The sequence below is a fragment of the Girardinichthys multiradiatus genome, chromosome 22 (assembly GCF_021462225.1).
Source record: "Girardinichthys multiradiatus isolate DD_20200921_A chromosome 22, DD_fGirMul_XY1, whole genome shotgun sequence".
Taxonomy (NCBI): domain Eukaryota; kingdom Metazoa; phylum Chordata; class Actinopteri; order Cyprinodontiformes; family Goodeidae; genus Girardinichthys; species Girardinichthys multiradiatus.
The window spans coordinates 29,266,841-29,292,143 of record NC_061814.1 but is presented as its reverse complement, the minus strand read 5'-3'; the positions used below and the strand labels follow the sequence as shown (position 1 = coordinate 29,292,143).

The 25,303-nt window shown below is 37.8% G+C and overlaps 1 protein-coding gene across 1 annotated transcript in view; it reads left to right on the top strand.

Moving 5' to 3' along the window:
* lmbrd1 (LMBR1 domain containing 1) overlaps nt 1-13,256 on the top strand; it is a 90,509-nt gene extending 77,253 nt beyond the window's left edge. Inside the window, exons 15-16 of the mRNA XM_047350831.1 lie at nt 11,904-11,995; nt 12,310-13,256. Coding sequence (XP_047206787.1) covers nt 11,904-11,995; nt 12,310-12,420 — 203 coding nt within the window. The 3' untranslated portion in view covers nt 12,421-13,256. The remainder of the gene's footprint in view (nt 1-11,903; nt 11,996-12,309) is intronic.
* Nucleotides 13,257-25,303: the final 12,047 nt, after the last annotated feature.

Genomic DNA, 25,303 nt, shown 5'->3' with positions numbered 1-25,303 from the left:
TATGTTTAAATAATTGTGCTTTTTGGTGTACTTTGTTACTTTTTTGTCAAATTCTGCATTGGAAATTTTTATTTTATTATCCTGCTGTTTTTTTATATTATGATAGAGCGACTGATGAAAAGGATATGTACATCTTGTTGTTTACTTCAAGAGGAACAAACCCGATATTAAAGTATAACCCCGCCGCCAGACAAATTTTGAAAATGCCACCAAACTGGGCAATGCCAAGAGACACTGAGGGGCACGGCCTACTGTGGGAATGAGCGGAGGGGGTTAAGTGGGGGTGTGGTCAGGAGGACGAGAGCGAGCAGAGCGACATTGGTAGTTACGGCGCTTAAGGGGGGCTTTATGGAGCCCAGCAGGCCTGAGCCTTATTAGTTTGAGCCACTGGCTCAAAGTGCTGACTCAGTGATGCCTGAACCCGGCGCTGCCGAGGCAGTGGAAAACATGATAGGTCCAGTCCCTTAGTGGTAAAATGATGTTAGCAGCATCATTGCTCACATGGGCTAACGCTCAAAGCAATAACACACTTTCAGAAAGTTTACATTTACATGTACATTTATATTATCTCAAGATAAGTATATGATCAAAGGTATAAAGTATAAAACGCTATGCATGTGTCTGAGTGAGATGGTTTTGTGTGACATAGACATGTACCAAGCTGTACCATTTGAACCAATAGGAAAATTCAACTGCAGTAGCCACCATTCAACCCGAAGACGGCAGCACTAAGATAGTTTTAGGACATATATTGCAGAATTAAACAAGTTTACACGAAAATGTAAAAAATTGCACAGTAACATAAAGAGCGCACCCTTAAGGCCCAATTTATAAATTTTTTTGCAATAAAAGGTTGATTTGCAGTTTAGTTCCACATTTAGTTTAATACTGACTTTTGGCTGGTCACTTGGTGAGTTCTTATCAAGGCCTTCGTAGATATCATTGTCATTTTGCAGACTTGTCGGGCCCATTCATCTGGTTCATCAAGTGTCCCTCTCATTTCATTACTCCATTAAACCTTTGAAAAACTTATGTGTCATGTTCCTTGGTAGTCAGGTTTCAGCCTTCCTTGCTTTGGCCCTTAAAACATTTATTTTTTTCTTAACAAGTTTCTTGCCTCCCTTTAGACTATTCACAACAAAACATTTGATGGTTCTGTGACCACTCCCCAATATATGGTGATTTTTAACAGTACAACATCCCTTTATTTGTATGAATGTGTGAATGTTTTGAATCGTTGCAAAACAAATCTACCTACGGGTATCAATTAAGTAACCGTGAACTTTGAAAGACTTTGAAGAGTCGGTTAAATTTCTTTTTGTGCCCATTTTGCCTAAAGAGTAGGAGCTGCCTAATAATCAATAACACCTTTTATATGGAATATTGACCTCCTTAGATTACAGCCTCTGTCATAAATAATACACATCCCCTGATTTGCTTCAGCTCAATAAGCATTCAAGTTTATACAGTTTGTGGTTGGTTTATACAAATATGCTCTAGCCTAATAATTGTACACACAGTCTAGATCCTGCTTGTCCCCTCCCTTGAGATCCTTTTGCCCTGATTATTTCATTTTGCAGGGCAAATAGTACTAGAAAAGAGTTGGGAAAAAATCTCATAATTGTATGTTTACAAATCTGGTCATCTATTGATATCTAAGTATTCTCTGTCTTGCAAGCCTATCTCAGATGAGGTGAAAAAAGGAAGGACATACTTTGGTAAATAGTTACCTCAGCTGTGACATAGGCACATAAGGGGCATTCTTTTGTAATAATTGCTGGTTTTACAATGAGGCAAAGGAGGGTAGAAGTCAAGCTTGTGACTGAGTGGCCAGCTGGACACATTGCAGTAATGACACAAACATCTTGACAAGCAGGTGCTCTGTGTAAAAATATCCATTATCTCCTCTAAGGTCATAGCCAGATCATTACTCATTTACTCAGCATAGTGGAAATGAATGATCAGAATTTGTAATACTGATGGCACTTTGATTTTTAACTAATTAGTCCTTTGAGAATGGTATATATCAGGAAACTGATCCAAACTTAAATTCTTGCAGCACAAAATCTTACATGTTGTTTTACTCCATTACAAATAGCTGAGTGAAACTTACAGAAAGCTATGCTTCAGGGAAGGTTGCTTTGTCAAGTGGTTGTTTTTGCAGGGCATACGCATATTTCTGATTTTATATGCACAAGTCTAACCACAGGGTTTGGTTGTGACCCTGTAGATCAATTTTCCAATCAAAATCGTATGGTCTTTGGCCCATTTTCTCTCTAATCATTGTCTTTTTGTCTGTTAGTTTCACACTATGTGAGATTATTTTTTGTCAATTTAAGTCATATTATTGCAGCAATCATATGGGCACTTTTCACCCAACAAGACATTTTGACTCAGTGAGGAAAATTCTTAACCTGCAGGAGTGATTTTTACACTACAGACTCCTGTCTGTTTCCTAGCAACTTGCCTGTTTCCATAGCATTGTTTTTAAAGAACTTCAGGAAAACGATGGTCACAATTTTGTGTTGCCTCTGAAAACTCTGGTGGCCAAGCAATTTTCAACAGCAGCGTTTCACAATATCAACAGAAATTAATAATAATTTTCTTTACTGCAAGGGGATCGTTATCAATTTGCATTACAATGGAACGTGTCACTCTCAAGCTATGTTACTGAAAGAAAAAATTCTGTCTTGTTGCCACCACTTTCTTTTTAAAGAAATATTCAAATAACCTTTTTAGCTATCATCATCATGTGTTAATGGTTAGAGTTCAAACTCTTATCAATATTAAACATCAAACAAATAAAGTAAAATAATAGCACCTATATATATATACAGGGGTTGGACAATGAAACTGAAACACCTGTCATTTTAGTGTGGGAGGTTTCATGGCTAAATTGGACCAGCCTGGTAGCCAGTCTTCATTGATTGCACATTTGAACAAGTAAGAGCAGAGTGTGAAGGTTCAATTAGCAGGGTAAGAGCACAGTTTTGCTCAAAATATTGAAATGCACACAACATTATGGATGATATACCAGAGTTCAAAAGAGGACAAATTGTTGGTGCACGTCTTGCTGGCGCATCTGTGACCAAGACAGCAAGTCTTTGTGATGTATCAAGAGCCACGGTATCCAGAGTAATGTCAGCATACCACCAAGAAGGACGAACCACATCCAACAGGATTAACTGTGGACGCGAGAGAAAGCTGTCTGAAAGAGATGTTTGGGTGCTAACCCGGATTGTATCCAAAAAGCATAAAACCACGGCTGCCCAAATCACGGTAGAATTAAATGTGCACCTCAACTCTCCTGTTTCCACCAGAACTGTCCGTCTGGAGCTCCACAGGGTCAATATACACGGCCGGGCTGCTATAGCTAAACCTTTGGTCACTCATGCCAATGCCAAACGTCAGTTTCAATGCTGCAAGGAGCGCAAATCTTGGGCTGTGGACAATGTGAAACATGTATTGTTCTCTGATGAGTCCACCTTTACTGTTTTCCCCACATCCGGGAGAGTTACGGTGTGGAGAAGCCCCAAAGAAGCGTACCAGCCAGACTGTTGCATGCCCAGAGTGAAGCATGGGGGTGGATCAGTGATGGTTTGGGCCATTCCCTTGGCCCAATACTTGTGCAAGGACTACCGAACCATTCTTGAGGACCATGTGCATCCAATGGTTCAACCATTGTATCCTGAAGGTGGTGCCGTGTATCAGGATGACAATGCACCAATACACACAGCAAGACTGGCGAAAGGTTGGTTTGATGAACATGAAAGTGAAGTTGAACATCTCCCATGGCCTGCACAGTCACCAGATCTAAATATTATTGAGCCACTTTGGGGTGTTTTGGAGGAGCGAGTCAGGAATCGTTTTCCTCCACCAGTATCACATAGTGACCTGGCCACTATCCTGCAAGAAGAATGGCTTAAAATCCCTCTGACCACTGTGCAGGACTTGTATATGTCATTCCCAAGACGAATTGACGCTGTATTGGCCGCAAAAGGAGGCCCTACACCGTACTAATAAATTATTGTGGTCTAAAACCAGGTGTTTCAGTTTCATTGTCCAACCCCTGTATATATATATATATATATATATATATATATATATATATACACAAATACTTGCAGCCATAAACATGATAAACATTTCTTTGTTTTATTTTTTACTGTCTTTATCCAAGAGTTATTTCTGTGTAAAGAATTCAAAAGAAACCTAGCATTTGGAATTTGGATTTTTGGATTTTTACTGTTGTATGTTGCTAAAGGGTGACCCAAAAACCGAGATACTCTATGTGCCAAATCCTTTTTGTATTGCTTCACCCCTCACTCTAATCTTACACATTAAACCTCAGAATTATAAAAGACTGCAACATGGCTGTATTTATATCTGATTTAATGTGTTTTACAGCACATTACCTGATGTTGTATAAGCCATAATATTGAATACAGGAACAGGACCTACAAGTTGGATATGTATGCCTTTCTTCTCCTGGAGGCCAGTTGCTATGTTCCAAGGTTTTGCTGAGGTCAAATCAGGATGGGTCACTTTATTGTATGACATCTTGTGTGTCTCCATCAAGAGTTCTTGAAGACTCCACAAATTAAGTGTCCACGTTGAAAGTTGCTTTCTGTGAACTTTCATGGCCAGTGTTTCTTTGAGAAGCACTTTGTCTTTAAAATAATTTTACTGAAGGAACATCCGTATTCTCAGAGGAGACTTGAACAAAAATGTTCCATTGCATTTCAGATTGAGAGAAAAAAAGCAAAAATGCACAGTGATGCTTCCAGAGTACTTGTTTATAAAGAAGCCTTCAAAAGAACACTGAGTGCTTGCATGTGTGCACTGGGTTTAATGCATGTGTTTGACTGTGGAGATGAAAGACATACATTATTCATCATGCTACACAGGGCAGCACTCACCTGAGTATCACAAGTCAAGGTGAAATTACTTGCATCCTCACGCCAGTCCCATGCTCTTATCAAACAACAGTAATGATTTTAAGGTGAAGCTGGTCAGTGTTGTACATGATGATATATTAAGGCAGACCACTGTTGTGAACAATCTGTAGGTCCCACTCAGAGCTTTGTGGTTCATTGAAGCAGCTCTAGAGCTACAGATGGCTGAGTGGAGTGGAGTCTGCTGGAAATACTCTACTGCTTCTTCTTCATCATATTCTTCTCATCTCTTGGATCTCTTAGATTTAAATGCCTTTCTTCCATCTATCTCATAAGTGGAATACGGCAGAGGAGGATAACTTTATTGAATTTCAGTTTTCTGTTAGGGTAAGCTTTGATAGAATTGGCTTTAATGCATCAGTTTTGAACCTCAGGGAGTTATGGCTTTGGATCTTGATGTCCTGTAGCTTCATATAAGTGTGTCTGGGCTGTTCTTGGGGTTCAAGTCAGTGTGAAGAACTCTGTTAGAAATAGTGTGACAGGAGCAGCACAGCAGGGTCAGTGTTAATGCTCCAGATGGCTCTCTAATAAAGCCAGGAAGAGCATTTTTACCCCAACTCCAGCTATTTGGACTTTTCTGTTCTTTTAGTCTGTTGAGATAAGTTTTAATAGGGAATATATTTACATAACATTCCTTTTTAGTGTCCGTGTGTGGCAGCTCATTAAGTAATGAGATCTTGGTGAAGATTTACTTTTTTTTTTTTTTATCATTCGTCTATAATAAGAATCAGACTGCTAAGGAGAAGCACAGACACTGCAACCTTTCAGGCGTCATCCGCATTTCTTGTGCTTGCCAATATTCATTCATACACATAATGGAGAGTGACTCAGCTTTGGAACGCTTGTTGTCATTCTTGTCTGAGTCCGTCTGATCAATAGCTTTATCAGTTTAAGGAGACTCAAAAGCTGGCATGATGAGGAAAAAGCAGAGTTGTCCTGCAGAATGAGAAACAATTTGTTACATAGAAAGGGAGCATTACTTTCATTTAATTTTCAGTCTGACTTAGTTTTGTGTTCATAATTACATCTGGGAAATACTGAATAAATGAGTTTTGCTTCTGTCTGTCAGGGCTGCTTGGGAATTAAAAAAGCTGAGAATGCTTATAGTAGGAGTGTTTATTGGTTCAGTAAACAAACAGCAGTTTGGTAAGTGGTTAATCATTCAGTGCTTCAAGGAAAGGATAGGGCGATTTTATCAGTTGGCTCATAAATCGACAGATTTTTGCTGTTTTTATCAGCAATAGACTGCACAGTTCACTGATTTTTAATCAGGCATGTTTTTGGACATCACACTGCTGCTGTGTTGACAAAATGCAAACATTAGGTAGACACTAGAGGGTGACACGGGAGTGGATTTTCTCTCCTTTCCCATCCCGCTCCCACAGAAAAATGTCTTGTCCCATCCCAATCCCAGGCCAGCATAACGAAAAAAATCCTGTCCCGTCCCACTCCTGGTAAATTGACTCCCACTCCCATACCGCTCCCATTCAGAATGACTCCCACTCCTGTGCCACTCCCATTTTTGTTTTTTTCATTTAGTCTTTTGGCAATTTCTTTGTTTGAAGGACCAGTTAGGTCCCTGTTTTTAGCTGTAGTAAAGGCCAGTTAAAGTAAAAAGAATAATAATGAAGAAATAATAAAATATCAAACAAGGAAACAGACCATGCCTATCTTAGCTGAATAAACAAAATGTACATAGTTGTATTTTACTTATTTATTAAGTGATTGTTTCCTTTGAACAATGACATCACTTTTATGTTTCAAGTTGCTGAAACGAAAGAAAAATGCACCTAGCAAGAGAACTGTACGTGTTGAACAAAAGGACAAAAAGGCATTACCTTCATAATTTAGAAACTGTACCTCAATGGTTCACAGCCCTGGTCCTCAGGGACCCCTTCCCTGCAAGTTTTAGATGTGTGTCTGCTCCAGAACAACTGATTTAAATTCTGACTTGACCTCCTATACAGGCATCAAGAATGGAGGGTCAAACTGGACAAAATTAATACAATAAAATCATCATTAAATAAATGTTGTGAATGTCCCATAAGCGAAGTAAATGTAACATGAAAGAAATGTAACATTAAATGTGCCATTAAATTAAAGGTACCATTTATTTATTTAATACATCATTAGAAACAATAAATGTACCATTATGTCATGAAATGGACTATTATGCAATTAAATGTGCCACTGAATAATTAAGTATAATTTTAAAGACAACATGACATAATTAGTGGTACACTTAATATTTAATGATGTATTAAATAAATTGTACATTTAATGGTACATTCAATTTTTTTCTATTTCACAACATATTTATTTAATATCTTCCCTTGATGAAGCCTTTCTACGAGGTCCGCGAGGGGACAAGGGGGGAATTTTTTCTCTTTTGTGTCCCCACGCAATAGTCTTTGCGTTATTTCGCAATACTTTGTGGGATAGTTTCCAAACCAGATAACTGCAAAAATGAAACAAACACTACACCCGTTTTGAGATTTATTGAGTTTTATTTTGAAATCGGCCTTAAATAAAATTATCTTCAAATCAGACTAAAAGACAGTTTTTATCCACAAGCTGTCAAACAAACTACTGAACAATAATACTGCACGAAACCACATCTGTGACACTTTGTATGCTTATTACTGCTGCATGATGTGTACTTTTTTTTGTACGCCATTAGTGTTTTTGTTTTTATTGTGATTTGAACGGTTCTTCTTATCCTAAGCATTTAATCGCATTGTTTACTGCGTGTTAACCTGCATATGACAAATAAACCATACCAATCACATATCAGTGTTTGTTTTATGAGCAGTTTGTCATCTGTGCTGCTGCTCCAAAATGCCGAACGCAAAAGTATTGCGTGGGGACGCAAAAGTAATACATTTCCCCATGTCCCCTCACGGGCTTCCGTACCTTACCTCTTAAATCTTTAGCGCACATGCAGCAATTTTGTTGGTCAGATGAGACTTGACACATGGTGGTTTGATGAATGAAGAGATGCAGGGCTGATTTAATCCAGAATTTGCCTTACAAGTGTCCCTTAATCACTGGTGAACTTGATTACGACTAAACCCGTTTTACAAGCAGCAGACTGCGTGTTAACACCGCTGCATTCAACTCTCCTGAAGTTCGGTAATATTTGCGACTTTCCTGTCAGCTCTATGAGTTTAATAGATAAGTCCTTATTTCTGACTTTACGTTACAAATCCAATTTTACCACGTCCAGTTCTCCACCTGCGTTTGCTCCCTCCATCCTGAACGCAGGTGGAAAACATCGAGCACTGTTGGCTTGTGGGTCGTGTAGTTCGTTTGACTCACATTATAGTTTAGGCTTCTTGGAAAAAAACTACACAATGGCGGCATCGATTCAAGTTTTTTTTTCTTAAAGTTTATAACAAAGTCTCTATTTTACATTTCCAAAGACAATTGATCCTAGTTTATTTTCCCTCCTATTGGTTAGCTCCCGCTCCCGTCTGCTCCCGTTCATTTTTTATCCTGTACCGTCCCAATCACGTGATCTTTACTGATGCTGTCTCCCGTCCCGCGACCCATGGGACTCCCGAAAAAATGTCAGCCTCTAGTAGACACTAGAGAGCAGTGGTCAGCAGTTAATGTGTGTTTTCTACTCTTTTAATCTTGAATGCTTTGCATTGACTTAATTTATGGGATGTGACACATTTTTCTTTCATATATGTTTGCATTTTAAAGAAAGTTCAAAATAAATTAGGCATTTGGGTAATGTTATATATTTTTAGCAGTTAAAAGTGATGATGTCTTAATAAATAATGTAAACTTATCTTTTTTTTGGAGTTTTGTGTACTGATAATCCTCATGGTCTGCTGACTGCAATTGACTTAATGATTGACAGCGGAATAAACATAATTACCAGTGAGAATGGTAAGACTTAAATTATTAATGTTCAAAATTATTTATTTAATTGTTCATTTTTACTTAGTTATGTATGTGCTGCTTTTTTTTTTTTGAGGGGGGGGGGATACATTTTTATAACCAACTCTATGTGGCAGTGTCTAGTTTGGAGATTTATAACATTTCTCTACCATTTCTTTATGTAAAACATAAATCCCTACAGTATATTTTGCATGTTTTATTAGTTTTCACCTGTATGATGCAATAAATTATGATGCAATAGGGTTTTCAATATAAATGGTTTTTTAACATAATGGGACCATAAATCAAATAATTAATCAAATCCCTATGTCAGTTTTGTTCTAATGTACAGTACTATGCAAACGTTTTGGGCAGGTGTGAAAAAAATGCTGTAAACAAAGAATCCTCTCTGAAATATAAATGATGATTGTTTATTTTTATCAATTTACAAAATGCTAAGTCAACGAACCCAAACATACAGCCAAAGTCATTAAGAACTATCTTCAACATAAAGAAGAACAAGACTTACTGGAAGTGATGGTATGGCCCCCACAGAGCCCTGATCTCAACATCATGGAGTGTGTCTGGGTTTACATGAAAAGACAGAAGCATGTGAGAAAGCTTACATCCACAGAAGATCTGTGGTTAGTTCTCCAAGATGTTTGAAACAACCTACCAACCGAGTTCCTTCAAAAACTGTGTGCAAGTGTACATAGACGAATTGATGCTGTTTTGAGGGCAAAGGGTGGTCACACCAAATATTGATTTGATTTAGATTTATCTTTTGTTCATTCACTGCATTTTGTTGATTGATGAAAATAAATGATCAACACTTACATTTTGAAAGCCTTCTTTGTTTACAGCATTTTTTGACACCGGCCTAAAACATTTGCACATTACTGTATGTTTAATACTAAACAGACATCTTACCCCCCTTTTTCTAATTCTCCACATTGATGTCTTTTCTACTATTAATCCTTTATGGTATTAAAGAGTACTGCTTTGCATTGACTTGACATTGGTTTATTATTTGTGATGTAACTATAAGACATTAAAATTTAAAGAAAATTCAAAATAAATTAGGTATTTGGGTAATGTTTTATATTTTTGCTGTTAAAAGTAATGCCATCTTCGTAAATACTGTCTGAACTTATTTTGTTTCGCTGTCAATCATTGAGTGGATAAGCAGACCTTGAGGATTAGCAGTACGCACAACTCCAAAGTTAAAATTTGATGATGGCTACGTTTTGAACAAACAAAAACAGACCAAAAACTGCTAAGAAAATAATCATTCCCTTTGCTGAGATGTGTACTCTGGTACATATAAGGCTAAAAACTGTTATCTACAACATTGTTAAGTCTCTGCAGGATACTAAGGTGACACTATTTTCTAATTATACATGTCTTGTCTTCAGTAAGCGATTTTTTTCTGTAGCATATTTTTTATTTAAACACAAACTGGTGCTTTGTAATGACCCTGATGAAGGCCACGCATCAGTCTGCTAATAAAGTTGGTTCCTCAGTATTTCAAGTCTTGCTGGACTCTTCACCTGAACAGATTGTTGTCCCTCTCCATTGACCTTGGATATAGGTGAAGTTGTGCCAGAAACCTTTGGATCTGTATGTTCTCCGATAAATAAGGAATTGGTCCAGAGAAAGTGCATACCCTTAAAAATCCAGGATTTTCCATTTGTTTTAAGTTTCTCAGGTTTTGGGGTTGTCTGTGGTTGGTAGTTCTGTGAATGAGGTTAGATTTAAATTATTCTAAGCACTGGTAAAGACCAGATCATTTATATATTAATACCCTACCATTGATGGAGGATATGCTTTTTTTTAACCTTGATAGCAGATAATTTACTTCCAGGTTAATACCAGAGATTGTTTTTCTCTGCCTTTATATATTTTCTGAGATGAGGGTGCAGTTGTTCATAGGTTACAACTGAACCCATGTTCTGCCATAAACCTGTACATTCAGCAATGTCAAAACAGGACTTTACACAGTTCCTCGTGTGTATTGGTGCACTCATTATCATCATTTCCCTCTCAAGTGAATGTCGTAACTGAGTCCATGTTGATGAGCCACCTGAATAGTTCTTTATCATTCATTGTTTTTACTAAATCACAAAAAGGACCATGTGAGATTAAATATATTTTTCTAAACTTGCAGTTGTGCAACTCTTTGGTCATAAGTATTTTGAACTCATTAGCATCTCAGAATGCTGTGGTTGTTTGTAGACCCTATACCCATTGATGCACCATCTTTATGATTTGCTGGTGCCTGCTTCATGCATTCACCTGCTTTTCAGCATATGAAACTCCATATGTTTGATGTGAGGCTCCATTAAGTGTTACATCATTCTAGTTTTATTCATTGGTTATGCCATATTCATATCGACAGTGACACGGCTTTCCTCTCCTCCAACTACCAGATGTCGTTTATGGTTAGAATAGCAAAAATTGCCTGAGGCACTGCTCCATTTTGTAATGGCTGCCTGTTTTAGCTCTTAAGTGAGTTCAGACACCTTTATAACTCAGACATATCATACACCATGTAGCAAGGATGTCACATTTTATTTAGTTCTTGGTGTGTGTTTGTTTTTCCTTTTTTTCCCCAGTAACAACACATAGAACCTATCTGTACAGGTTTCTGTCTCATTTTTTTGCATCTTTGATATAGGTAGTAGTTTTTAATCAAGCAGAACGTGAATGGATTACCGTATTATCCTGGTTTATGTATTGAAGTAGATGTCTTTAACCTTTACCTTAAAACAAAGCACATAAGAGAACATGATGTGTTTGATGTGTTTATAGACCAAATTAGGTAGATGTTCTTAGATTTTTAAGAATTTAATATTGATAAATAAAAAAAAGAAATCTTCAGGATTTGAACTGCTAATTGTCAATCATAAATAATAGATAATTGGTTGAATTTGTTTAATTAGCTTCAGAATAAAGGGAAAGAAGCTTTTTAAAGATGTCAAAGTTTCATAGTTTGCAGTTTTCTATACTTTTTTTCTGCTGTTACCAGAAATGTATAAAGTTTTTACCTTTCTTTTTCAGATCAGTGCATTGTGACAAGAACCTATCTTTTCCTACACAAGTTCTGGTTCTTTAGCACCATCTACTACTTTGGGAACTGGGCTTTTATTGGGGTAAGTTACAAAATATTGAAAAATGTTTTTAAAAGAGCTATCTTATTTTTTATGAGAAGCTCTCTAATTGAAAATTGTCAGAGATGAATCACAAACAGTTTAGTTACTCCTTTAAGCACTGCAACATACATGCAACATATACGAAACATTGAACATATAATTTAAAAGCACTTCCAGAAACATTTCTTCAGGGAAGAGTGGCAGAAAAGTGCATGATTCAATTTTTACACAAAAAAACATAGTGGAAAGGCATATTCATTCCAAGACTGTATACATATATAATGACATTGCGTGTCCTTGGCTTATTATGTTAGGCTTTCCTGATTGGACTGGTGGTGTCATGCTGCAGAGGGAAGAAATCTGTGATCGAAGGAGAGGTGGAGGCCGATGATTCAGATCTAAGCGATGATGAATATGTGCACTGAAAAGAAACAACCTTTCACCTGTACATATTGTAGTTATTACTTAAAGGGAGCGGAAAGTATGCTTTCTTCAACTGATAAGTGAACTGAAGTTAACCTAATTGAACCTATTATTTGGGATTTCTTTGGTTAGATTCCAGGCTTGGTTGAGTTGACTCGTTCCTCCCTTTTAATGAGACAGCTCCGACTGATCGTGGTATCTTAGTCAGTCAATTTTATTGATAGCTCGGGGACTCTGGGAGTGTCTCCAACTCGATCCTACCTTGAGAATTCACATCTCGACAGTCTGACACAAATTAGTCATTCTTTAGGAGAAACACTGACATGAAACATTTACTGTTCCAAAACTCAATGTTTAGGCTTCTACCTTTGAACAATTGATTTTTTTTCTTTGACTTTGTTTAGCTCCTCTTTCTAGTCCTCTTAAATTATTTATTTATGGAAAGATCTAAACCTTGCTTCAGTACATATTTAAGCCTATAGTTCTACTAAATAGCTGCTCGTTATAAAAACAATTATTTCTTAGAGTTGACATAACACTGTGAAAAGGTTTATGCTTGCTTTGAGTTGCATATAGTTCAAGTGAAGATGCTGTATTTTTTCCATCTACTGTTATATAAAAGCATGTTCCTGCCCCTGCCACCCACTTGATGTGTACAATGTAAAGAACCAGTGGCATCTGTAGTATTTTCTGGGTTTTTACTTAAGGGTTTCAAAATGGGTGTGCTCTGAGTGAAATTTAGGAAAATTAGGAATGGAGAAATGAAAGAAATCGGTTACAGATGTTACTTTTTTCTCTTTTAATAAAGACTACGTGTCATTTCTTGTTTTACTTTGAAGCTAATCAGCTGCAGCCTTGTGGTATAAAGCTTTCAATATCTTTTGTTATCCATACACAGATTTATTTCTCAAATTAAGACCAATTAATAACATTTCTGGAAAAAAATGTTTGTGCCTGATGAATGTAAACTGACATGATGGGCACATACACTTTTGTTTGTCCAAGCCTACATTACCCTATTTAGAAGTTAGCCTCAATCTTATGCATTTTCTTTTCTTGCTTTAAAATGCTTGCCTGGTCACCTTTAAAGTCACAGTCACATGATAACTGTGATGATGTTGGGGAAGCTATGTTATTATTAAATGGTACTTGTATTTAAAAGAATAAAACAACTGAAAAAATGTTTCATGTCATTTTTCAGCGCAGCATTTCTGTTAGAACAGTGGTGTCCATGGAGCCATTTTTGCCCTCTTACATTCTGAAAATAAATGTGTAAAAGGTGCAACACATGGTTGAGCCTTGACAAAAATTGTATGTTTAAACCAGATGTTTACATGTACTGTATAAAACAACACATGACCTGCTTTTTATCACTATCTGACATTAAATTAAATTAATATTTCCTATTTTAGGTTAGGATTACAAAATGTTTTTATGATTTGCCCAGTTGTGTTTATAAAGCTGACTAATAAAAACAGCCGATCATGCTGAATGACAAAATTACTGGAACCATCAGGTCTATTCATCAGTTCACACCTTCATTCCATACCTATACAATGTCAATTTGGCTCTTCTGATCCTTGTTTTGACCAATTAAAATAAGACAGGTACAAATTGACACATGGTCAAAATAAAATGCCCTGTGGCAGACTGCTTCATTTTATACCCAAAAGTTAGACAAGAAACTACCAAAACTACAGGTGGCAGGTGGAAGATGTGACCAGCAGCCTTTTTAAATCATTTGTGCCACAGCATTTTTAGTTACAGGTAGACAAAAAAATGGCAGCTATAATGATAGTGACAGACAATAAAAACATATTTTATTACAGGTTGCTGACTAACATTAATAATGATGGCAGTTCATTTGTGGCTTTTTATTTATTTTGAAGTACTGCCCCAAAAATGTAAATATCAAGAGAAAGTTCAATATTTTTGTCACTCATTTAAGAAAGTGAAACTCCTATAGATTTATTACATGTAGAGTGAACTATTTCAACCCTTTTTTTCTTGTAATTTTCATGATTATCGCTTGCAGATAATGAAAACGGCAAATTCAGTCTTATAAAATTAAAATGATGTGACAAAGTTAAGTATTTTACATTCATGGTGTCATACCCTCATCAGCTGATTAACTTAAAACAACTGTAAAGGTTTTGTGAGCCTCTAAATGGTCTCCAGAAGACAGTCATTGACACCCTCCATAAGGAGGCTAAGCCAAAAAACGTTATTGCTAATGAAGTTGTATACAAGCCTATTCATAGAAAGTTAAGTGAAAGAAAGAGTGGTACGAAAAAGGGCACCAGCAACAGGGAAAACTGCAGCCTTGAGAGGATTGTCAAGTAAAATCTCTTCAAGAATTTAGGGGAGCTTCTCAATGGAGTACCAAACAACAGCATACAGATGTTGCAAATGCAACTTTTTATTTATATATGTGTATATTTGTATATTGTACAGTACAGACCAAAAGTTTGGACACACCTCATTCAAAAAGTTGTCTTTATTTTCATGACAATGAATATTGTAGATTCACAATGAAGGAATCAAAACTATGAATTAACATGTGGAATTACAGGGGTTGGACAATGAAACTGAAACACGTGGTTTTAGACCACAATAATTTATTAGTATGGTGTAGGGCCTCCTTTTGTGGCCATTACAGCATCAATTCGTCTTGGGAATGACATATACAAGTCCTGCACAGTGGTCAGAGGGATTTTAAGCCATTCTTGCAGGATAGCAGCCAGGTCACTACGTGATACTGGTGGAGGAAAATGTTTCCTGACTCGCTCCTCCAAAACACTCCAAAGTGGCTCAATAATATTTAGATCTGGTGGCTGTGCAGGCCATGGGAGATGTTCAACTTCACTTTCATGTTCATCAAACCAATCTTTCACCAGTCTTGCTCTGTGTATTGGTGCATTGTCATCCTGATACACGGCATCGCCTTCAGGATACAATGGTTGAACCATTGGACGCACATGGTCCTCAAGAATGGTTCGGTAACCCTTGGCAGTGACGCGCCCATCTAGCACAAGTATTGGGCCAAGGGAATGCCATGATATGGCAGCCCAAACCATCAGTGATCCACCTCCATGCTTCACTCTGGGCATGCAACAGTCTGGGGGGTACGCTTCTTTGGGGATTCTCCACACCGTAACTCTCCCGGATGTGGGGAAAACAGTAAAGGTGGACTCATCAGAGAACAATACATGTTTCACATTGTCCACAGCCCAAGATTTGCGCTCCTTGCACCATTGAAACCGACGTTTGGCATTGGCATGAGTGACCAAAGGTTTGGCTATAGCAGCCCGGCCGTGTATGTTGACCCTGTGGAGCTCCCGACGGACAGTTCTGGTGTAAACAGGAGAGTTGAGGTGCACATTTAATTCTGCCATGATTTGGGCAGCCGTGGTTTTATGTTTTTTGGATACAATCAGGGTTAGCACCTGAACATCCCTTTCAGACATCTTCCTCTTGCATCCACAGTTAATCCTGTTGGATGTGGTTCGTCCTTCTTGGTGGTATGCTGACATTACCCTGGATACCGTGGCTCTTGATACATCACAAAGACTTGCTGTCTTGGTCACAGATGCGCCAGCAAGACGTGCACCAACAATTTGTCCTCTTTTGAACTCTGGTATGTCACCCATAATGTTGTGTGCATTTCAATATTTTGAGCAAAACTGTGCTCTTACCCTGCTAATTTGACCTTCACACTCTGCTCTTACTGGTGCAATGTGCAATCAATGAAGACTGGCTACCAGGCTGGGCCAATATAGCCATGAAACCTCCCACACTAAAATGACAAGTGTTTCAGTTTCAGTGTCCAACCCTGGTATATACTGAACAAAAAAGTGTGAAACAACTGACAATATGTCTTATATTCTAGGTTCTTCAAAGTAGCCACCTTTTGCTTTGATTACTGCTCCACATACTCTTGGCATTCTGTTGATGAGCTTCAAGAGGTAGTCACCTGAAATGGTTTTCACTTCACAGGTGTGCCCTGTCAGGTTTAATAAGTGGGATTTCAAGCCTTATAAATGGGGTTGGGACCATCAGTTGTGTTGTGCAGGAGGTGGATACAGTACACAGCTGATAGTCCTACTGAATAGACTGTTATGGCAAGAAAAAAGCAGCTAAGTAAAGAAAAACGAGTGGCCATCATTACTTTAAGAAATGAAGGTCAGTCAGTCCGAACAATTGGGAAAACTCTGAAAGTGTCCCCAAGTGCAGCCGCAAAAACCATCAAGTGCTACAAAGAAACTGGCTCACATGAGGACCGCCCCAGAAAAGGAAGACCAAGAGTCACCTCTGCTGCGGACGATAAGTTCATCCGGGTCACCAGCCTCAGAAATTGCAGGTTAACAGCAGCTCAGATTAGAGAACAGGTCAATGCCACACAGAGTTCTAGCAGCAGACACATCTCTAGAACAACTGTTAAGAGGAGACTGTGTGAATTGGGCCTTCATGGTAAAATAGCTGCTAGGAAACGACTGCTGAGGACAGGCAACAAGCAGGAGAGACTTGTTTGGGCTAAAGAACACAAAGAATGGACATTAGACCAGTGGAAATCTGTGTTTTGGTTTGATAAGTCCAAGTTTGAGATCTTTGGTTCCAACCACCGTGTCTTTGTGCGGTGCAGAATAGGTGAACGGATGGACTCTACATACCTGGTTCACAGCCCTGGAGTGTTTTCTCCTAAATTCTCTGAGCAGAATCCAGTCGCCAGGGATAAAGGACTGGAGGGTGGAAGTGGCTGTTTCTGGTAATGCAGCCTTCACCGTCTGTGAAACTTGAGAAAACACAATGGACAGGTTTTGACAGTAAAACAACATCCTACCGTCACACAAAGATGTGGAAGAAAATGATCTTGGCAATATCCCCATGTTACTTTATTCTGACATTCCCCTCTCCTGGCGCAGGGTCCAACCTATGTGACAATCCAGCAAAAAGTTTGTAGAAAAATGTTCTAGTAACCAAGATCACATTACATAGAACCAAAGAAATGAATTCTGACATAACTATGTGTCTCTATGAAAGCAACATAAAGAAAATCCAGATGTTTTAACTGCAATTCAGTTCCATTAACAACAAAACACAAACTTTAATTAGTCAGTTCATCAATATCTCACTTAGAAATTAGTCACATATAATCCTGATTTGTCTTATATGAAGATGAGTATTAGATTAATGGACATCTAATGTAATTGAGATGCATAAACCCTACAAATTCGAATCTAATAAATAATTTCCACCAAGTATAAAGTCATGACTCAGATTCTTTATCAAAAATATATTCCTTACTTTTGCATATCTTGAACTGTCAGCTAGCTTAATGGCACCAGGGAAAACTTTCAATCTAATAAATCACCAATGATTCTGCATGCAAAACTAATTCTTCAAACTAGTTTAAACTATTTCATTAACCTTTTAATAGTAAAACACATAAATCTAAAAGTCATCCTACATAAAAAAAAAAACATGTTATTAAGGCAACAATCACTACAAGCATTTTGATTCTATTGTCTCTTAAACAGTGTTAAAACTCAGGAAGGGAGGTGCTGAGCGTTACCATGGAAGCAAAGGCATGAATCAACCTGATAGGTGGGCGGAGTCAGACAGAACTAACCTCTGATGGGCATTATGGGCGAACCCACAGTTTCTTCATTCCAACCCATCTTAGTGAACCTTAAACTGCAAAACTGTTAACATGCACCTACCTCAGAAACAAGCTGCTTCTTAACTCTCCTGAAAACTCAAAGTTTTAATCAATCTGGGATTTAGAAACATTATTCTAAACATGGATTATTGTTTCATGCAACATATATAACAAACATTCCTTCCAACAAAACAAAGACAAAACATCAAAGACAAACAAATGGCCAAATTTGAAGCTTCAAGAATTCAAAGAAATTTTTAACAATCTCTTTTCAGAATATATTTTCTCAGCCATATCTTTTAATGCTATAATTGATCAATTTGTTTATGACAATCTTCAGGATCCTTTTTAAAAAATGAGTGCACATAGTCCAAAAGATCTCAAAGTATTTAGAAGCACAGCAACAGTTTTCTCTTAATTGATTCCAAATTCACTGATGCTGAAACCTTTTGCTAATTCTTTGTCTTGTAACTCTGTAATAATAACTACAATCCTGAGAGTTATTGTTATAATTCTCTTTTTGTTTGGCTCAATTTGATCGCAGCTATATTGCAGAATTTCAAGTTAAATGCAAAGAAGTATTTTTAATTTAATTCAATTCAAATTCAAAGATACTTAATTGATCCCCGAGGGGAAATTAGAAAAGTCGGCATTGACATTTTTATGGTATACCCAAACTAAACAAAACTGCAGTGTTTGACTTAATCAGAAATTAAGATAAGAAGCTTGACTCCAAACTGGACTTTTTCCCACATAGTGTTTCAAAAAGAACAAACATCATTTTCTTTAATTTGGGCTATTTAAATTTTGAGAGTTGGGGAAAACTTATCACTACAACCCCTCTTTAATAATCCAAATGCTGATAAATGTTCCAATATTTTATCTCTTAGTAATCTGAAATCACCTTGTGTACCTTTCTACTCCTATGTATTCTTTTAATCTTTAAGCCCTAAGAAATCAAACAAGGAGACTGGAGTTTGAGCCGACCATCCTCTTTAGTGTTGAGAGCCTTTATTTCTTTTCTTTTCCTAAAATGAAGGATTTTACTTGTCTTGATTCTGTTATAAAAATCCTAACCTTGGTTCCAAAACTAAACTCTTCAACCCCAATCTGTGTTCCCCAGAGTAGAAAGTTTTAGTATTATTGCATTTCAAAGCCACCAAATGACTGGAACCCATCATTGGCTTAGATCTATTTTGATAGGTAATCGGTCTACCTTTAATTAAATATTATAATTATATGGACCCAAAATCTATGGCTTACGGGCTTCAGGAGTCCAGGAACCACAAGTTGAGTACTACTGCATTGAACAATGGTGTTAACTTTCTGCAGAGATTGAAGGATTGGCTAAATATATTATTTCTGCTTGGACAATAATCAGATTTAAAATTTTTAGTTCACAGCTCCTAATTTACCTCAGATCATATTTGCTCCTAACACAGTTCATAAGAAGCTTCAGACAACATTATGCTAAAAAGCCAAAAACAAAACAAAAACCAGATCTGTTTTAAAATAAAGAAAAAGCATGCTTAAAAAACTTGGTACTGTGGTGGAAAATAACTCCACGGTTCTGAAGGCCTTTTCTATGCAGAGTCTTTTAGGAAACATGAGATTAGTTTAATTTTTTGTGGTACCACTGTCCAATCAGATTCTTTCTAAATAACCCCATTTTTCATTCTCATTTTAAAGGTTTGTTTTACCAAGGAAAATGTGTTTAACAAAACCAATTACTCTCAAAGTTTCAAAAGTTTTTAGCTGGTGATATCTTAGAAAACAACAAGTGTTTTAAGATTCCTATGCAACACAGAACTGATTAGGTTTCTCTTTCCTTCTCCAAAGGGAGAAAAAAGGACCTGCAGAACCAAGCCTTTCATAGTTTTTTGTCAGGACCTGATATAAGGTACAGTGTAAATCAACACGCTGCATGAATCAGAAGAGGGAAGAAAAACCTAATACAGGTCCTTCTCAAAATATTACCATATTGTGATAAAGTTCATTATTTTCCATAATGTCATGATGAAATTTAACATTCATATATTTTAGATTCATTGCACACTAACTGAAATATTTCAGGTCTTTTATTGTCTTAATATGGATGATTTTGGCATACAGATCATGAAAATCCAAAATTCCTATCTCACAAAATTAGCATATCATTAAAAGGGTCTCTAAACGAGTTATGAACCTAATCATCTGAATCAACGAGTTAACTCTAAACACCTGCAAAAGATTCCTGAGGCCTTTAAAACTCCCAGCCTGGTTCATCACTCAAAACCCCAATCATGGGTAAGACTGCCGACCTGACTGCTGTCCAGAAGGCCACTATTGACACCCTCAAGCAAGAGGGTAAGACACAGAAAGAAATTTCTGAACGAATAGGCTGTTCCCAGAGTGCTGTATCAAGGCACCTCAGTGGGAAGTCTGTGGGAAGGAAAAAGTGTGGCAGAAGACGCTGCACAACGAGAAGAGGTGACCGGACCCTGAGGAAGATTGTGGAGAAGGGCCGATTCCAGACCTTGGGGGACCTGCGGAAGCAGTGGACTGAGTCTGGAGTAGAAACATCCAGAGCCACTGTGCACAGGCGTGTGCAGGAAATGGGCTACAGGTGCCGCATTCCCCAGGTCAAGCCACTTTTGAACCAGAAACAGCGGCAGAAGCGCCTGACCTGGGCTACAGAGAAGCAGCACTGGACTGTTGCTCAGTGGTCCAAAGTACTTTTTTCGGATGAAAGCAAATTCTGCATGTCATTCGGAAATCAAGGTGCCAGAGTCTGGAGGAAGACTGGGAAGAAGGAAATGCCAAAATGCCAGAAGTCCAGTGTCAAGTACCCACAGTCAGTGATGGTCTGGGGTGCTGTGTCAGCTGCTGGTGTTGGTCCACTGTGTTTTATCAAGGGCAGGGTCAATGCAGCTAGCTATCAGGAGATTTTGGACCACTTCATGCTTCCATCTGCTGAAAAGCTTTATGGAGATGAAGATTTCATTTTTCAGCACGACCTGGCACCTGCTCACAGTGCCAAAACCACTGGTAAATGGTTTACTGACCATGGTATCACTGTGCTCAATTGGCCTGCCAACTCTTCTGACCTGAACCCCATAGAGAATCTGTGGGATATTGTGAAGAGCATGTTGAGAGACTCAAGACCCAACACTCTGGATGAGCTAAAGGCCGCTATCGAAGCATCCTGGGCCTCCATAAGACCTCAGCAGTGCCACAGGCTGATTGCCTCCATGCCACGCGGCATTGAAGCAGTCACTTCTGCAAAAGGATTCCCAACCAAGTATTGAGTGCATAACTGTACATGATTATTTGGAGGTTGACATTTTTTGTATTAAAAACACTTTTCTTTTATTGGTCGGATGAAATATGCTAATTATGTGAGATAGGAATTTTGGGTTTTCATGAGCTGTATGCCAAAATCATCCGTATTAAGACAATAAAAGACCTGAAATATTTCAGTTAGTGTGCAATGAATCTAAAATATATGAATGTTAAATTTTCATCATGACATTATGGAAAATAATGAACTTTATCACAATATGCTAATATTTTGAGAAGGACCTGTATAACCTCTTCCCAGCAGCTGCTGTGAAAAACAATGAATTTGTACTTTCCATAAGCGTCAGTTAGCACTTGTGGACAAAAACTGCACCAAACTGTAAGTACTGTGTCAGAGACTGTATGAAGACCATCTGCAGGAAAACTAAGCCTGTTTTAATGAGGTTTCTAACCATCAGATTTATGGGATACAAACTCTGACAACAGAAAATAATACCTGAAGGAGAAACCCATCAGGTTTTACGCATGCGCTGGGTTTTATAAAAATGCTCCTTCATGAGATCTGTCCTGAGAATAACATAGAAACACATGGTTACTGCTGAGTTTTGGAGATGTTGTAACTTCCTCTGCTTTTAATAACTTTTAATAACTAGAATAATTGACCCTGAATATTCCACGACGAAAGAGAACTTGTTTCTCTAAAAGAATTAACCGCAAAGTATCAAATGAGTTAAGTTATCACCCTTTTAAAGATACTTTTCTAACCCTAAAATAATATTTTAAACCGCTATATCTGTCAACGTCAAGCAAGCGTCACATGAGCAGCGGTTAATAAGCGTTCTTCATTGCAGAAAATAGGAAAAGATTTATGCAAATGTGTGTGTGTTTGTACGTTACCCCCATCAGTTTCTAAATCGCTCCAGAGTCAGACTGTCGTGGCACACAGTTCTCTATCAGTCCAAAAAACAACCAGGCCCTTCCCAGGTCCGTTGGTGAAATATTGAATCATTCTTTGTCCACTTTAACTTCTCCAGGAGGGAGATAGAAGAAACTTTGCTCCGGTTTCTCTTCTGCCCGCATAAGATGCTTTCAATATAAATCCAGTGTATCGCTTTTCTGGCTCTTGCAAACAGCATGGATCTTTGTCCATCTCAGTGGGTTCGGGCCAGACTTCTTCTGAGTTTCGTTTTTTGTGGAAACTCACACTGCGATTTGCAACAAGCAGGCAGACAGGAAGGCAGATCTCTCTCTTTCAGGCCGTGCTGGAGAAGCGTCTCTGGTGTAGTAGCCATGGAGAAGGGCAGGTTTCTAAAATCCAGACTCAAAAACGCAGATGTTGAACTCAAATCTCATATATTTGTGTATTTGTGTGTGAGAGAGGCAAAAGAAAAAGTTTAGTATAGGTTCAGATTTTGCACAAAGAAATATTATCAGTCAGTCAGTCAGTTGTCCACCTGCCTGTCACTTCCTTTCATAACATGCATTATACTCCTTTCTAAAACAACTTTCTTTTCGACTCTAATGTCCCTTTTCACTTTTTACCTTCTTTTCCGACTGATCGCAATATTTAAGACAAACAAAACTTCCTTCAGGAAAGTTTTAATTTTTTTTACTTATTTACACTTAAACTTCCACACTGTAAAAAACCAATGTTATCTTCCAAATTAAAGAACATTTAACACAATCATCCCCACTTTTTCCTTTCATTATTTTATAAATCAGAGTATGAAGAAGGAGACACCCCTGATGCCTCAAGGTTCCAGAACCATTTTTTTTTACCCATTCAGCGGCACGTCTGCCGTCTGGCTTTTCTCCTTTATGAGGTGTAGAAAATTGCTAAAAACTACCCGCAAAACCCTGTGTTCTGCTTTATCCCATTGTTACCAATGAGAACCTCCCTGTCATTCCTTAACAGGGTGACCGGGCCCTCAGCTGATGTCCTCCCTCTCGCAACTCTGGAACCTAATTAATTAGTTAGGAGATGATGGTTAATGTGTAATAAAAATAATAATATACGTTATATCATACTTCTCACCCAGATATATTTGAAGACAAATAGTTCGGATCCAATCGGCCAGAAGCCGCAGGCGGGCACCAGAACTCCCCTCCGTAAAATGGAAGTGGACTGAGGACAACGTCTCCATGCTGGCCAGGCGTCCGTGTCCCCGTCCTGCGGTCTCCTCTGGCACGTTAGATCCTGTTCGTGACGCTAAAATTGTTGTGGAATTTTCTTATCAAAGTGGGTAGAAGTTGACTCATAACAAGAGAAAATCCAGACTTTGTCTTTATAAATTTTATTCAAAGGCATTCAGCGTTTGAATGACTCTGTCACGGAGGTTAGTCAGTTAAGCAGAGCCCCGATCAACATTTACACACAGTATTTATACCAGAACATGACAGTGTTATCTCAACTTCAAAGAGTCTGTGTTCTACGACCCTAGACCCTTCTCGGGTTCAGAGGTGACAAGGTTACCTAGGAACAACCATCTACTCTCCCCGAGGCATTACCCTAACAAATGGGCCTTAACCATTAAACTTCTGATAATGACTTTTACAGCTTCCTCCTCTAACACAGATGTTCTGAGGAGTAAAAAAAAGGTCATACACTGTGGAATGCTTACTGCAAGAATTTCCATCACAATTTATAACTGTTAAGAAAGTCTATTGGGTTTGGAGTTTGAACTCTCACAGATAAGCCACAGTCTTCGGAATGTAACGTTTTAAAGATAAATAAAGAAGAGTTCTATATGAACAAATATATTTCTTTATACATGACAACACCATAGAGAAAGAAAACACGACCATGCAGATGTGGAGCTACTTTGAATCTTTATTTCTTGTGGGAACTGCATGTAGACAATAAAAGAATAATCAAGAGATTACCAGCTCATAATAAAGTGTAAGATGTAAATGTCAGTCTACCTTGAAAAGGTGAACCGATGAAACAAACAAGCTAAACGCCATGGCCTAAAACTAGTGCTGCTCTGGATTATCTAAATTGTCACTGAGTAATGTAGAGGAAATGGTTTCTTTATATTGTATGTGACATTAAGTATTAGAGAGTGATTCAGTGTACCGTGAGTCATATCACTTGGTTCAAACCTTTCAGAGTGAATAGGTCTATAGTTTGAATTTCATTTCAAAGCCTCCTATTTGGCTCATAATTAACAAAAAAGCTGGAAGGTGTTGCAGGTTGAGTGAAAATTGTCCATTTTCCTGATCATCCATCATTACATGTCTGACCTTGTTATCAAAAGCTCCATCCTTTTCAAGTTTTTGTCTATCATACTGTGTAATGTTTTTCTATTTCTCACCCAGACAGTGGTGATGGAGTTACAATTTAAAATCACACTTTCACACTATTGTGATGGTAAATCCAAAATTGCTGTCAGTCCGAAACTTGGGCTGTGACAAAAATGTAAAAAAAAACATGACACCTTTTTGAGTCATTAGTGCTTGTGGGCTGACAGTTAAATACACCCATCCGTGGATTAGCGTACACACTTACTACTCACTCCCTGCTTTAAATGGATTTGCATAAGACTTCTATGTCCAATTAGGGCTTGAGGTATGCCTACGTTGTAATTTGAGTCGAGCCATGGTGTTAAGTTCCGTCTGTGTATTTACCAATGATGCAAATACCAAAAACATGAGTCTCAAGAGATTATCAGAGAGGACTGTACAATTGTATCAGAGGATTTCTGCAGTTCAGAGAGCTGCTCTACTTGTCATACCTTATATTTAGAAGCTTATCATGTCTTAATTTCTTCTTTTACTCTTTCAACAAGTGTCGTAAAACTCCTGCAACGAGAAATGCAAATATTTTGTAGAAAAGAATGTCTTGATATATGATATATTCCTGATATTCCAGGAATTTATGGAATGATGAAGAATATCAGATGTGCCGACTTGTGTTTTACTTTTTTAATCAATTGTTACCTCTACCA